The sequence below is a fragment of the Hyperoodon ampullatus genome, assembly GCF_949752795.1.
Source record: "Hyperoodon ampullatus genome assembly, chromosome: 13".
Lineage (NCBI taxonomy): Eukaryota > Metazoa > Chordata > Mammalia > Artiodactyla > Ziphiidae > Hyperoodon > Hyperoodon ampullatus.
The window spans coordinates 26,437,073-26,450,633 of record NC_136926.1 but is presented as its reverse complement, the minus strand read 5'-3'; the positions used below and the strand labels follow the sequence as shown (position 1 = coordinate 26,450,633).

At 55.8% G+C, this 13,561-nt stretch overlaps 1 protein-coding gene and 1 pseudogene across 2 annotated transcripts; both read left to right on the top strand.

Moving 5' to 3' along the window:
• The first annotated feature begins 377 nt into the window (after positions 1-377).
• LOC307062435 (glutathione S-transferase theta-1-like) lies at positions 378-4,493 on the top strand (annotated as a pseudogene). The gene is made up of 5 exons: positions 378-404; positions 1,477-1,607; positions 3,602-3,752; positions 4,034-4,210; positions 4,293-4,493. The product of its transcript is annotated as a glutathione S-transferase theta-1-like (transcript).
• A 787-nt stretch (positions 4,494-5,280) lies between these two features.
• LOC307061857 (glutathione S-transferase theta-4) lies at positions 5,281-12,815 on the top strand (the record flags this gene model as incomplete). Its single annotated transcript, XM_079717194.1, has 5 exons — positions 5,281-5,392; positions 6,468-6,555; positions 10,532-10,682; positions 11,330-11,506; positions 12,618-12,815. The coding sequence occupies 5 exons, from the start codon at positions 5,281-5,283 to the stop codon at positions 12,813-12,815; spliced, it is 726 nt and encodes a 241-aa protein (XP_079573320.1).
• Positions 12,816-13,561: the final 746 nt, after the last annotated feature.

Sequence of the window (13,561 nt, the reverse complement as noted above, 5' to 3'; positions counted from 1 at the left end):
CCCTGTTCACCCCAGTTCTGGGCCTGGTGTCTGCTCCCCTCAGGCACAGCAGTTCCCTGAGAGAACATCCCCTGTAATTTGGGTACTATTCAGGTCTTATGGCGCAGCAGCTCTGAAAGCCTCCAGGTAGCTAGTTAACCCCACTAGGACTCTGGAGGTCCTGGCGCTGAGGGTACCCTGTGAAAACAAAGTCAGTGTCAAGGTCCAGTGTAACTGGGGTCTCCTGGCCTAGGATCCCTTCTCCAAGTGCTGGGGCTCGCTCCCTCGTGGGGACAGCGATAGGGCAGCAGGCAGTCCTCCAGCCACGGGGTGCTGCTTGCTCAGGTCCAGTCGCCTTTGGGCTGAACACTTTACTGCCCTGCAGCGTGAGCGCCTCCATGGGCCCTGGCAGCGACTCCTTCCAAGTGAGGCCCAGCCATGAGCACTGGGAATTTGTGTGAAGGGCCAGCTCCACGCTTCCTGCACTGCCTGCCCTGGGGGAGAAGTCCAGTTCATTGCAGCTGCTGGCACAGAGAAGGGACTCTGGCCACATGAACCCCATTCCTGGGGGCCCCACCTCTGGATTCCTGCTGGCCCCGAGCCATTGAAACCCTTTGTTCTTCCTCAGCCCCTAAGATAGACAAGAACATCCTAGATGGAGGCGATTTTTTAAAATTCCACAGAATTTAAGTGAATTTGTTTTTGGAAGCTGAGGGGCTCTGGGGAAAAGGGTTATTACTATCTGGACCAAGCCTCTGGAGCTCTTCCCTTCTGATGCTGGGAGTGAGGAGCAGGCCCACCTCTGAGTGATACACAGTGACAAGGGCCACCTTGTATGTGTGCTGGGGCCTGGGGTGGCCACGGGCTCCTTCCTTGGGGTGGCTGCCAGTGGCCCAGCCCATGTGGCACCCACTGTGGCTTCAGTGTGAACTCCCAGGAGGCAGGGGCAGGAAGCTTCGGGTGCCCATCCCAGGCTTGTAGCAGGTCACACTTGCCCTCTGATTATGGCAACTACAGAACAGCCCAGGCCCCGGGGCTACCTAGCCCAGTCCCTTGGCACTTTCCACTTGGATCCACCCCCTACCCCACACCTCTGGGGCAGCCTGCCAGTGCCAGCTTGCTCATTCAGATGCCTGAGGGCTGCTCTCCTTCAGTCCAGGTCCAGGGGGCACTCTCCACCCTCAGCCCCCAGTGAGCTCCCTGGATATTGAGGATTTACTTCCAGGACAGTGGGGACAGTTGTGACCTTTGAAAGGAGGAGAATTGGTTCAAGGGAGTCTGGAGGGTGTGGCCCATCTTTCGGAGGGGACGCTCCTCTTCCACAGAGGTCTTCCAGTTCACCTAAGTCTCATTCTGTCCTCAGTGAGGGGACTGGAGTCAGTCTCCGTGCCAGGGGAGGGTGGGGTGTGGCATGGCTCCAGCTGCAGCCAAACATCCCTCAGCCTGGCTTGCGGCCTGGGGCCTCCCTCTTGGGTATGAGCACCTGCCCTGTGACAGGCTCCTGCCTCGGCCTGGCCTTTGTCACATCCCCTGAGCTCCCCAGCTGTGTGCCCCCCAACGCCCAAGTTCCCAGCACACGGCCTCTTCCCCCTGCTCTTGGCCTTCACCTTGATGCACCACACGAGGTCGTGAGAGCAGGGGCCTAGGTGTCTGTGAGCATCTCATCCGACTCCTTCATTTCACAGGTGAGGACACCATCCCGACTCCCGGGGTGTGTCGACACCAGACCACCACCTCCCAGCGTCAGACCTCACATTCCCTCCCAGTGCCCCCAGCTTGGACTTTCACCTTGTGGCCTCACATGAGCCACGGGGGTCTCCTCAGCTGCAGGGGTCTCTGAGGGCCAAGGAGGCTGGGCACCTGCTGTGTTGGGGAGGATGGAGGGGTTCCGGAGGGCAGAGCACGGCACACTGCCCCCATGAATCAGGGAGCGCCAGAGGCTCTGGTCAGCTGGGGTGTCGCACAGCAGTGGCTCCTTGGACAGGAAAAGGGGCAACTGTGGATCAGGGTTCCACATGGCGGGGAGCCCGCCATGCTCCCAAGCCCCCTGGAGCTAATAACCGCCCGTGCATGCCGAGGAGAGCAGCTGCTCTCCCTCTCAAGACATCTGTCCCCAACCCCAGTCCTCCCCCACCCCCCGCCCCGCACCCAGCCAGCTCCGTTTCCTCCGAAGCATGGGCTCCGCTGCCCACCAAGCAGCCGTCCCTTCCCCTGATGCCACAGCTGCCCCAAGGCCCACAGGGGTGTTGTCAGCCTTCAAAACAGCAGCAAAAACTCATTTCCAAATAACAGCTCGAACTGAGATGTGGGACAGATGGGGGTGGAGGCACAGACTGCTACCCGCTCTCCACCATTGCCCCAGTGGTACCGCGTCACCTGCCAGCAAAGACCCCTGGCCTCTGGGGCAACCGGCGCCTTCAGCCCTGGTTTGCAGCCTGGCACCTCCCTTGCCGGTGCTGTTCCTTCTGCATCGAATGCCTTTCCGCCACCTGCTCACTGGGAGCCCCACACTGCACCCTTCTAGGATGCCTTCCCTGAGGCCACCCAGTGCTACACGATGCCAAGTACCCTCTGCTTCAGCCCAGGCCCTGTGAGCTGCTCCTGGGTCCTGTGTCCCCCAGCACCCTCTGGGTGGCTGCACCCGGCTCTGTGATCTTTGCGCCGGTGGCCCGGAGACCACTCGGGGCTTGTCCATTCTGGAGAGCTGGGCAGTGTAGGCTCCCCCTCAGGCCTCCCACCTTGTCCTCTGCAGGCTTGCCCTACTGCCCTGTCCCCTGGTCTGAGACGCCTGCCTCAGGGCCTGCTTCCCCTGGGAGCCTGATCCGAGGGACCCTGGGGTCAAGAGCCTGCTTGGCTCCCCTCTGGGCATCAGTTTTCCCCATCTGTGAAATGAAGAGATTCACCACATGTCTTTCCTACATATTCCCTAAACCACGGAGCTGACAGGACAGCTCCGCCTCAGGGATACGAGTAATGTAGGTCACCAGGGGAGCTGAAGCAGGGAGCAGCGGGCCCGTGCCTGCACACAGGTCTTGGTATATCTGGGGAGGTCAGGCAATCCCAGAGCTTAGGAAGTTTCCAGTGTTTCTGGGCCGCTAATAAAAATAAATAAATAAATTTATTTAAAAAAAAAAAAGAATCCACACTTCCACTGCAGGGGCTCGGGTTCGATCCCTGGTTGGGGAACTGAGATCCCACAGGCCGTGAGGTGCGGCCAAAAAAAATAGAGTGCGGGACCCTCTGAGCCCCTCCCCCAGACTCTGAGCACCAAGTAGAACTGGCCCAGAAGGGAACTTGGAGACCCCTTAGGACGGGGTGTCTGTGGCAGGTCTGCCTCCCTCCCTCTGAGTAGGGACCCTGATACCAGAGAGCAGGGTCCCCAGGCAGAGGGCAGGCTGGAGTAGTAGCGGGGAGGGGGCTTGAAACCCAGGGAGGAGCAGAGCTTGGAAGGGAGGAATGGAGCCATTTGGTGGGGGAAGATGCCACCTGGAGGGGACATGGCTGTGGGGAGCTCCTCCCCAAGAGGTGGAGTTGGAGCGCTGGCACAGTCATATCTCCCTGCTAGTGAGAGATGGAGCTGCCCAGGCGGGTTGGGCAGATCTCTGACACCTCCTGCCCACAGCGTGGCCATCCTTTTATACCTGAGCCACAAGTGCCAGACAGAGGCACACTGGTACCCACCTGAACTGCAGGCCCACATCCGTGTGGATGAGTACCTGGCGAGGCAGCACACGGCCATCCAGCTGCCTGCCACCAACGTCTACCTATGTAAGGTGAGCCTCCCTGCCCTATCCTGCCTGGTCAGGAGCCAGGACCCCCAGAGCTGGAAGGGACCTGTTGGCCCTTATATCAACTCCCATCTACTGCCCTGGGCAGACATCACTAATCTATCACAGCTGTCTTTCCCCTGAGCCTGAATGAAACCTCAGAATCCTTCTGAATGCAGAGCCCCAGAGGGCATTGCTGATAAATGGCTGCTGAGGGAGGGGTGAAGAGGAGGTTGAGGAGGCTCAGAGGGCCCCAAGATAAGCTGTCACCTCTCTTCCCAGCCCAGTCTCTCCTGCCCCACTTCTCCGGGCAGCCTGTGGATGCTGTGCAGCTGGAGCAGCTGTTGGGGAAGCTGACGCCCGCTCTGCAGCACCTGGATCAGGAGGTCCTGGCGGCCAGGCCCTTCCTGGCCACTGAGTAGGTCTCCCTGGCGGATCTGATGGCATTCACAGAGCTGATGCAGGTGAGGTTCTCCTGCCCACTTGCCCTCTGGGGCTGTTCTGGGCGCAGGCTGAGCCCAGGCTCCAGCTGCCCTGTCTCCCCAGCCCACTGCCGTCGGCTGCAACCTCTTCCAAGACTGGCCCTGGCTTGCTGTGTGGCAAGCCTGTGTGGAGGCCACCCTGGGCCTTGAGCTCTTCCAGGAGGCCCACAGGTGAATGCTTCAGCCTCGGGACCCCCAAGGGGCCCAGTGGGATCCCCAGCTGGCCCAGAAGCTTGTGCAGAGGGTGAAAGAGCGGCTCCGCTGAGGGTCTGCCGTGCCCCTGCACTCTGCCATCTATAGTAAACACTCTGTGTCCAGCCTCTCTCTGTCCCGGGAAGTGGGCTCTCCCCATTTCCAAATGGTCAGGGGATCTCCTGAAGTCACGCAGCTCAGAGTGAGCAGCACTCAGGCCCCCACAGTGACCTTCCTCTGCCACCAGGTGCCTAGTCCAGGTGCTTGGCCTGGCCACAGCCAGTCCCAACCCAGGTTGGAGGTTTCTGGGCTCCTCTGCGTGGCCCCTTGAGTCCCCTGTGGCATCACCCCAATGCCCTGACAGCCCCCTGGGCTCCTGTTTCTTTCTCCCCACCCATTTCTAGCCACAGTTCAGGCTAGATTGACCTGTGGATACCCCTGCTCCCAGCTTCTGGAACCCTCCTGGGTTAGTTCTCATCCCATCCTCACTCTGGACCCTGCAATGCCCCTTCGATTACATTCTGCCATGAAGGTCTGGCCCCGGGAGTTCCCGTGTGGAAGCCCTTCTCAGACCCGGGCCAGGAGTACAAACGGGCACCCCCAGGGAGGGGAAGGGCAAGGTCACAGCCACCCCTGACCCCTTGGACCCAAGCCACAGGCCTCTCCCCAGCCTGTTCCTGGGTTTCCTCAGAATCTTTGCTGCTGTGAGAATTCCAGGCTTCTCAGCCTCATGACAACACCAAGTGAACAAGAGGTTCCAGAACGTGGGGGTCTGGGCCTGAGCTGGTGGGCACAGGGCCAGGGCACAGGCTGCATTTTGGCTGAGGTTGGGTGTCTGCCGGCCGCAGCGGGGGCCCAGCATGGGCCTGGAGCTCTACCTAGACCTGCTGTCTGCGTCGTGCCGCGCTGTCTACATCTTCGCCAGGAAGAACGGCATCCCTTTCGACTTCCAGTTTGTGGATCTGCTGAAAGGTCGGCACCCGCAGCTGCCTGGGTGGGAAGGCAGGACACAAGGTTGGGGTATTTCTGAGAAGCGGAGACAGAGACAGAGGAGACCCCCACAAAGTCCACAGGGGAAGAAAAGCTTCCCAAGGGAATTGTTGGTGGTGCTCCTGCCCCGCCTGCCTTTGCCGGTCCCCACGGACTCTGCCCCACTGTGATGAACAGGCTCTTCCGGGGGAAAGTGGGAGGAAGAGGGGTGGAGGGACCCCCACCTAGCGCCCCACCTTCTCCTCGAGGGTGCCCAGCACCTCGTCAGCTGCAGCACCTGCCAATTAGGTTGGCAGAGGTCGCAGAGGCACACGGTTATTCCTTATTTACTTCCATCCACACCCGTTCCCCCGCTCCAAGTGTTCAGACCTGCTCAGGGTGACCCCCAAGCCTGGGTGAGGTCCGTGGCTGCACTCTCCATCACCACTCCAAGCAGCTCTAAAACCTCAGCTTGCAGAGGCTGGAGCCTCCAGAGCACAGATGAGGAGACCTGGGAGCCCTGGACATTATCGGGGTGGCAGTAGAGCCCCTGGAAGTGTTTTCAATGGAGGCAGCTGGCCAAGGAAGAGTTAACCCCACACACACACACCCCACACACACATAGGGTTCTCTGTTCGGATCACCTGGATTGAGTGCATATGGGAGGCTCCCCTTTGGATTCCATCTGTGTGCTGGGGCTGGGGCTCCTGTGCTGGCACCTGCCCTGCTCCCCTTAGAGGGGCAGGGGGTCTAGGGGTGGGATCCAGACCCCTAGGGCTTCTGTTGATTCACAGGCTGTGGCTTTAGGCCCAGAGTTGGGGGTGAGGGCTGGAGGCCTCCAGCTTCTGTGAGCCAAAAGGTTGTCCTGGTCACAGAGCCTGGGATGGGGGCAGGCGTCCTGACCTGGTCCCTGTTGGGCCGCTGATTTGCCCCCTTACCTGGGGTGAGCCATGGTTTTCCTCTGGGACTCAGTTTTCCCTTCTTGAGAAAATGGAGAGAAAGGCATTTCTGCCTCTGGGAGGCCTGGGTCTCTCTTCCCTGGGGTCCCAGCAGCCTCAGACCTTCCTGCACCTCTCAGGTCACCACCACAGCAAGGAGTACATTGAGATCAACCCCCTGAGGAAGCTGCCCAGTCTCAAAGATGGAAAATTTGTCTTATCCGAAAGGTAACAGTCTTCCCTGGCTCTCCCACCACGTGTCTGCTCTTCCTGGGAGATTCAGTGGCAGCCCTCCTGCTGGTGCCTATTGATTTTTTTTTTTTTTTACTCTGGAAAAGTTCACCCATACACTAAAGTAGAGTAAATAGTAAATAAGGAGGAGTATAACGGACCCACATACCCACCCCGTAGTTCCAACAGTGGTCCACCCAGGGGCCCATTTTGCATCATCTATACTCCACTCTGTTCCCCTGCCTCCTGGCCACTCCATTCCTTCACCTGTAAATGTTTAGGAATGACCACCTAAGAGATAAAGTCTCTTTAAAAAAAACCAAAAAAAAATCACCACAATACCATGATGACACCTAATAAAATTAACAATAATTCCTGTATTTCATCACATATCCTGTTCGTATTTGACAGTCTCTGAATATCTCAGACATATTTTCTTTGCAGTTTGTGCCTTGGAATCAGGGTCCAAATAAGCTGCAAAGAGTGCAACTGATTGATCCACCTCTTCAGTCTCTTTTCATCTCCATCCCCCTCCACGCCCCACCTTGGACCTTTACATTTTTGCTGTGGTTGAAGAAACCAGCTCCTTTGTCCTGTGGAATTTCCAATGGTCTAAATTTTGCTGACTGCATCCTCATGGTGCCGTGTAACATGGCTTTCTGTCCCTTCATTTCCTGTAAACTGGTAGTTGGATCTCAAGGTTTGGTAAGATTCAGAGTTCATTGTTTCTCAGCCTGCTTCACAGGTGGTCTCATAACTTAAAGTATATCTCCCAAGTGGACCATGGAAGTCTGGATGGCCCAGGGCTAGGTACATTTCTAGGACTGCTGTAAGAGGGTACCACCGACTGGCTGGCTTAGAACAACAGAAATGTATCGTCTCATGGCTCTGGGGTAGAAGTCTGAAATCAAGGTGTTGGTAGGGCCATGCTCGCCATGAAGGGGCCAGGAAGGATTTGTTCCAGGTCCCTCCTAGGTTCTGGTAGCCTAGGGTGTTCCTTGTCTGGAAGATGGCCATCTTCTCCCTGTGTCTATTCACATCGCTTTCCCTCTGTGCATGTCTCTGTGTCCAAATTTCCCCTTTTTATAAGGACACCAGTCTTTTTTTTTTTTTTTTAGCTGCATTGGATCTTCGTTGCTGCGCGCAGGCTTTCTCTAGTTGTGGTGAGTGGGGGCTACTCTTTGTTGAGGTGCACGGGCTTCTCATTGCAGTGGCTTCTCTTGTTGCAGAGCACGGGCTCTAGGTGCACAGGCTTCAGTAGTTGCAGCACGTGGGCTCAGTAGTTGTGGCTTGCAGGCTCTAGAGCACAGACTCAGTAGTTGTAGCGCACGGGTTCAGTTGCTCCGAGGCATGTGGGATCTTCCTGCACCAGGGATCGAACCCATGTCCCCGGCATTGGCAGGCGGTTTCTTAACCACTGCGCCACCAGGGGAGTCCCGACACCAGTCATTTTGGATTAGCATCTACTCCAATGACTTCATTTTAACTTGATGACCTCTGTAAAGACCTTCTTTCCAAATAAGGTCACATTTTAAGGTACTGGGTATTAAGACTTCAACATGTCTTTTTTGGGAGACACAATTCAACTCATAACCGTCTGCTCCCTGGCCCCCCCAAATTCATGTCCTGCTCATACGTTCACCCCATCCCAGCATCTCCAAAGGTCGTAATCATCCCAGCATCACCTTTAAGTCCAAAAGGCCATCCTCTAAATCATCCAAATCAGGTATGGGTGCGATTCAGGGTTTGATTCATCCTGGGGCAAAATTCCCTTCCATCTATGAACCTGTGAAACCAGACGACAAGTTATCCTGTTTCCAAAATGCAGTGGGGGGACAAGCATAGGCTAGACATTACCATTCCAAAACAGAGGATAGGAAGGAAAAAAAGGCTCCTGCATCTCCAGCAAGTCTGAAACCTGGCAGCACAAATTGCATTCGATTTTAAGGCTTGAGCATTGTTAAAAATCAAAATTCAACTGAGTAAAATTAAAGATTCAACAATTCATGAACAGAGCAGCATCCCACCTAGAAAGGAGCTCTGATGAGCTGTACAAAATGAAAGGCTTTTTATAGGCAGAAGGAGGCAGGAAAAGGAAGTTTCTAGCAAAGACTGGATTGTTTTAGTCAAGATCACCTTTCTTTGGGGGAAGCCAGGGGTCTATCAGGCAGATGACCTCACTAGTGCTGACCAGGTAATTCCAGATTAACTGGTTAAAGGTCACATTCCTGGGAGAGGCTGAAACTGCAGTTAGATTAAGGTACTGAGTCTTGGTTTGCTGATGTGGGGCTTAGCACAAGTGACTCCATTTTGGGCCTTTCGTTTCTCTCTTAACAAAATCATCCTCTTTAGCTGCATACTCTGTCCTCTGGGCCTATCAGGGTGTTGGCCCCACCTTTTAGAACCAGTACCCCAGGCCTGTGGTGGCAGGACAGCCCTACTGACCCCTGAGCCTCCCTCTGGGTTATTCTTTCTTTTTCTTGAAGGTTGAATAGTCCCATCAGCCCATTTCACAGAGGTGTCTGACAGCCTTTGTTCATTTCATCCCATCTGTCTCCTTCAGTACAAGCTGTCGGTGTTTCTGCTGAAATGGTCCCTTAGATTCACAAGTCACCTGCCTAATATCTTTACCAAGTGATTGTCCAGCCACACCCTTGGTTTTCTCTCCAGAGCAGGGCCCCCACCTCTGCCCTTGGCCTTCTTATTATGCCACCTTCTCACCCTGCTGGTCCTTCCCTCCCACCTCCCAGTCCTGGGCCTTAGAACGGCTGTGAATCCACTACCATCCCCCTTAGACCTTCTCCAAAGATCCACCCTTCCCCCATCCCTCCAGCCTCCTGGCCCCTCTGCCCACAGGTGTCTATTAGGGCACTGAGTGAGGGGCTAAGGACACCAGCCACGCAAGGCAGAAACTCAGCTCAACTAGTTTGAGTTTATTGGGGGATGTGACAAGCCAGGGGAATCTGGGCCTAGCTATGGTGGTTCTGATGCTTTCCCCCACCAGTCCACCTGCCAGCTTCTCTCAGCATTTTCTCCTATTCCCACCACCAGCAACAGCTCTGTAGCCTCACCTTTGAAGCACCTGGTCCTCGCAAAACGAGCAACCCCTCCTTCGTAGGTGATCTGAAGTTCTCAGGAAGGACAGGGATGGGCCCAGTCGAGTCACCTGCTTACTTGTGGGCCTCTCACTGGCCAGGTCACTGGGGCCCATGACTGCCAGTCACCCAGGCCAGAATCACTGTTGGTGGAGCGGGTCCCTGCGGGAAAAGTGGGGGAAAGGGTGCTGGCCAGACAAAAGGCCAGATGCCCATTCCAGGGTCATCCCAGGGACTGTGATGTGGGCTGGGCGCCTGTCCCCCAGGAGGTGGGGCTCCTCCGGTCACAGTAAGCTCTGGTTCACCCTGGGGGCAGGGGCTGTCAGAGAACGTGCTGGTGTGTGTGGGCCCCACTTGGTATCCGAGCTCCCAGTGTGGGAGCTGGGAGGGCTGAAGGCAGGGAATAAGCGTTGAGGGCCGTAACTTCCAGGTGCAGGATCAGGAAACACGGAAGGTGTGGCGGTGGGGGCGGTGGGCGGTGGGCGTGGACAGAGAGGTGCAGGCAATCTCCGGCTGTCCCTGACCTCTCCCCACCCACCCCGCACCCTCTCCCCGTCACTCATGGGTTCTGCTTTCTCCAGATTTCCCGCGCTCCCTCTTACCCCGTGTTTCCCTACGTGTTGTGCCCTGTCTGGACTGCCCTTCCTGACGCCATCCACCAACTCCCACCTGCCCTGCAGGGCCCCTCCCTGCCCTCGCTGATGGGGGCGGACTGACTGCCTTTCCCGGGGCCCTCGGGGCTCATCCTCCTCCAGGTAGGATGTCAGTGCCTAGAGCCCACCTGTGGCTGGAGGGCCCACATTGGGCCCAGCCCCGCTGGATGGTTCGTGTAGAGGGTTGGGGAGGCCAGAGGAGCGCCCTGACTGTCCTCTCTGCAGTGTGGCCATCCTTTTCTACCTGTGCCACAAGTACAGTGCGCCCTCGCACTGGTACCTGCCAGACCTGCACATGCGCGCCTGCGTGGACAAGTTCATGGCCTGGCAACACACAGCCATTCAGCTGCCCATGAACAAGATACTCTGGATCAAGGTGAGCAGGGCCAAAGCGGGGGCTCAAGCAAGTGTCCCTCCCTCCCTGAGCCTCATTTCCACAGCTCCCTTTCCTGCCTGCCTTACAGAGCTGTGGGGAGTGTGAACCACTGAGTAGGAAGGACCCTTATAAAGACAAGGTGAGGGGTGCCCAGGAGGGGCTGGTATCACTGAAGGATTCAAGACATTTCATTCCAAACTAGAAAATATCACAGTTGGGAATTCCCTGGTGGTCCAGAGGTTAGGACTTGGAACTGTCACTGCTGTGACCCAGGTTAAATCCCTGGTCAGGGAATTAAGATCCCGCAAGCCATGCAGCCACCCCCTCCAAACCGCCCCCCCCCCAGAGTCAAAGGGCCCATAAAGACTACCAAATTTGAAGATGACAAATAACCAGTACATGTGTCCCTACTTCTTATCCTATGCCTGTGACAGATATCAGTAATCAGTCATAGGATTCTTTCCTGCTGGGACCTCAAATCCTTCTGAACAAGGGTCCCAGGCAGCTTCTACCAACCAGAACTGCTAAAAGAGGTGACACCACTTTACATCCTTGGTACTGTCCACCACCTCTCTAGCAGAAAAGGGTACTGAGACCTGGAGGGTCAGATATGGCCTCCTCTCCCTCCCCTCCCCCACCCTGGCCAGCTGCTGATCCCGATGATCACGGGTGAGGAAGTTCCAGCTGAGAAGACAGAGCAGATGCTGGCAGAGGTGAAGAACAACTTGAAGCTCTTCGAGGAAAAGTTTCTGCAGGAGAAGATGTTCATCACCGGGGACAACATCTCCCTGGCCGACTTGGTAGCCCTGGTGGAGATGATGCAGGTAGCGGTGGGGTGATGGGGGGATGGAGCCTGGGCAGAGGAGGGACTCCTCTGTGACCATAACTTTCAGAAAGGCTGGTGAAGGGGGAGATATGGGGACTGTGGGAGCCACGCCTGGGTGTCTGGCCTTGACCCAGGGGCCACAGGAAACACAGGTTTTGAACCGGGAAGGATCGTGGTCATTCATGCTTCACCAAGAGTCCTCTGTGGGGGCAGGAGCTGGAGGGCCAGCATGGGACAAGGAGAAGAACACAGTGTTTCTTGGTCAGTCTGCCAGGATCCTGGATGCCTCCTCCTCCCGCTGGACTCTCCGGGAATAGTCCAGAGGCTTCCAAAGTGTCCTTCAGCCAAAGCGCCTCTTTTTCAGAGCTCCAGACAGATGGTTGTACAGAGCAGCTCCCTGGCTCTGGGTCTGAGGGGCATCTGCTGTGCATGGGGGGACACACCTGGGTGTGGGGCGGCATTTATGTGGTTTCTATGTGCAGGGGAGGGTGGCCAGTTCTGACCTAGCTGGTGTGAAGGACGCTGTTGAGACCCTGGCCAGTATGCAAAGTGGCCCTCGTCAGTGTACAGTGTGGACCAGCATCGGGTAAAAAACATTCCAATCTTTCTGTCCCAGGTGGTGTAGTCCCCTCAGTTTCACCCCCCACCCCTTAAATTTCATCCACAACCCCCCAAACATCTTGTGTGCATGTTTCTTAGGCTGCCTGATGGCTTTCTCGTCCCCACCCCTGTGCTTGATCACAGAGGGAGATTCAACACGGGTGAAAAAATAACTGAATTCCTCCCACCCTCATCTGGGGACAAGGGGTTTCCCTGGAAGAGGGCAGGACCCCTGGGAGGCTTCACGCTGGAGAAGTGGGAACCCCTGGGTCAGGGGTCCCTTAGAGAGGGATTCAGGAGCCTTGGAGCAAGACCAGCGACTGAGAGCCCACAGGGATCTTCCATCCCCACCCACATATGTTACATGGCCTGCGACCCCTGACCAGGCCTCGGGGGTTAGCCAGCTCACTGTCCACAGGGACAGATGGGGAGAGCCCTGCAGCTGTAGGAGGGACCCAGGTGGGGCTGGTCCACAGGCTGACCATGCCTTCCTCTCTGTCTCTCCACAGCCCATGGCGGGCAACAATAACATCTTCCTCAATAGCTCCAAGCTGGCCGAGTGGCGCATGAGGGTGGAGCTGGCCATCGGCTCCGGCCTCTTCTGGGAGGCCCACGACCGGCTGGTGAAGTTGGCGGAGTGGGACTGCTCCACGCTGGATCCAATGGTCAAGGAGAGGATCTGCGATTTGCTGCAGAAGTTCAAGTAGAAGCAGCCCAGCCAGTGGGCCTGGCCGGCTCAGCCCCCGGCGCCTCCTACCTTAGGGGAGACGCTGAAAATCACTGTTTGCCTAATAAAGAACTGGAACAACCACCACGGTTGCTGAGCCTGGGACGCACGTCTGATGTGGTGGTTCTGGGGGCCAGTCACGAGTCCCCCCATCTTCCAAAAAGAATTTGAAAATTAAAGGTTAAACATGATTAAACTGTCAATAATAAGAGTTGAGACTTCAGTGTTCTACTTTCACTAATGGATGAAAGAGTGAGACCAAAGATCCCCAAGGAAATGGATGATTGAGCAACACCCTAAACCCATCGGCCTGCCAACTACACATAGCACTGCACCCACAACACAGAATACATGTTCTTCTCAAGGGCACAGGCAGTATTCTCCAGGTTAGACCCTTTGTGAAGCCATAAAATAAATCCCAAGAACTTTAAACAGATTGAAATCATACAGTGTGTGTTTCTGAACACAGTGGAATGAAATGAGAAATCAACAGAAGGAAAACTAGAAAATGAAATATCTGGAAATTAAACAATCCATTTTTAAACAACCAGTGGATCAAAGAAGAAATCACAAGGGAAATTAGAAAGTACTTTGAACAAATGAAAACAAAAACACAATACACCCAAACTTATGGGATGCAGCAGAAGCAGAGCTATGAAGCAAATTTGTAGCTGTAAAGGCATACAGATCTCAAATCAATAACCGAACTTACACCTTAAGGAGGTA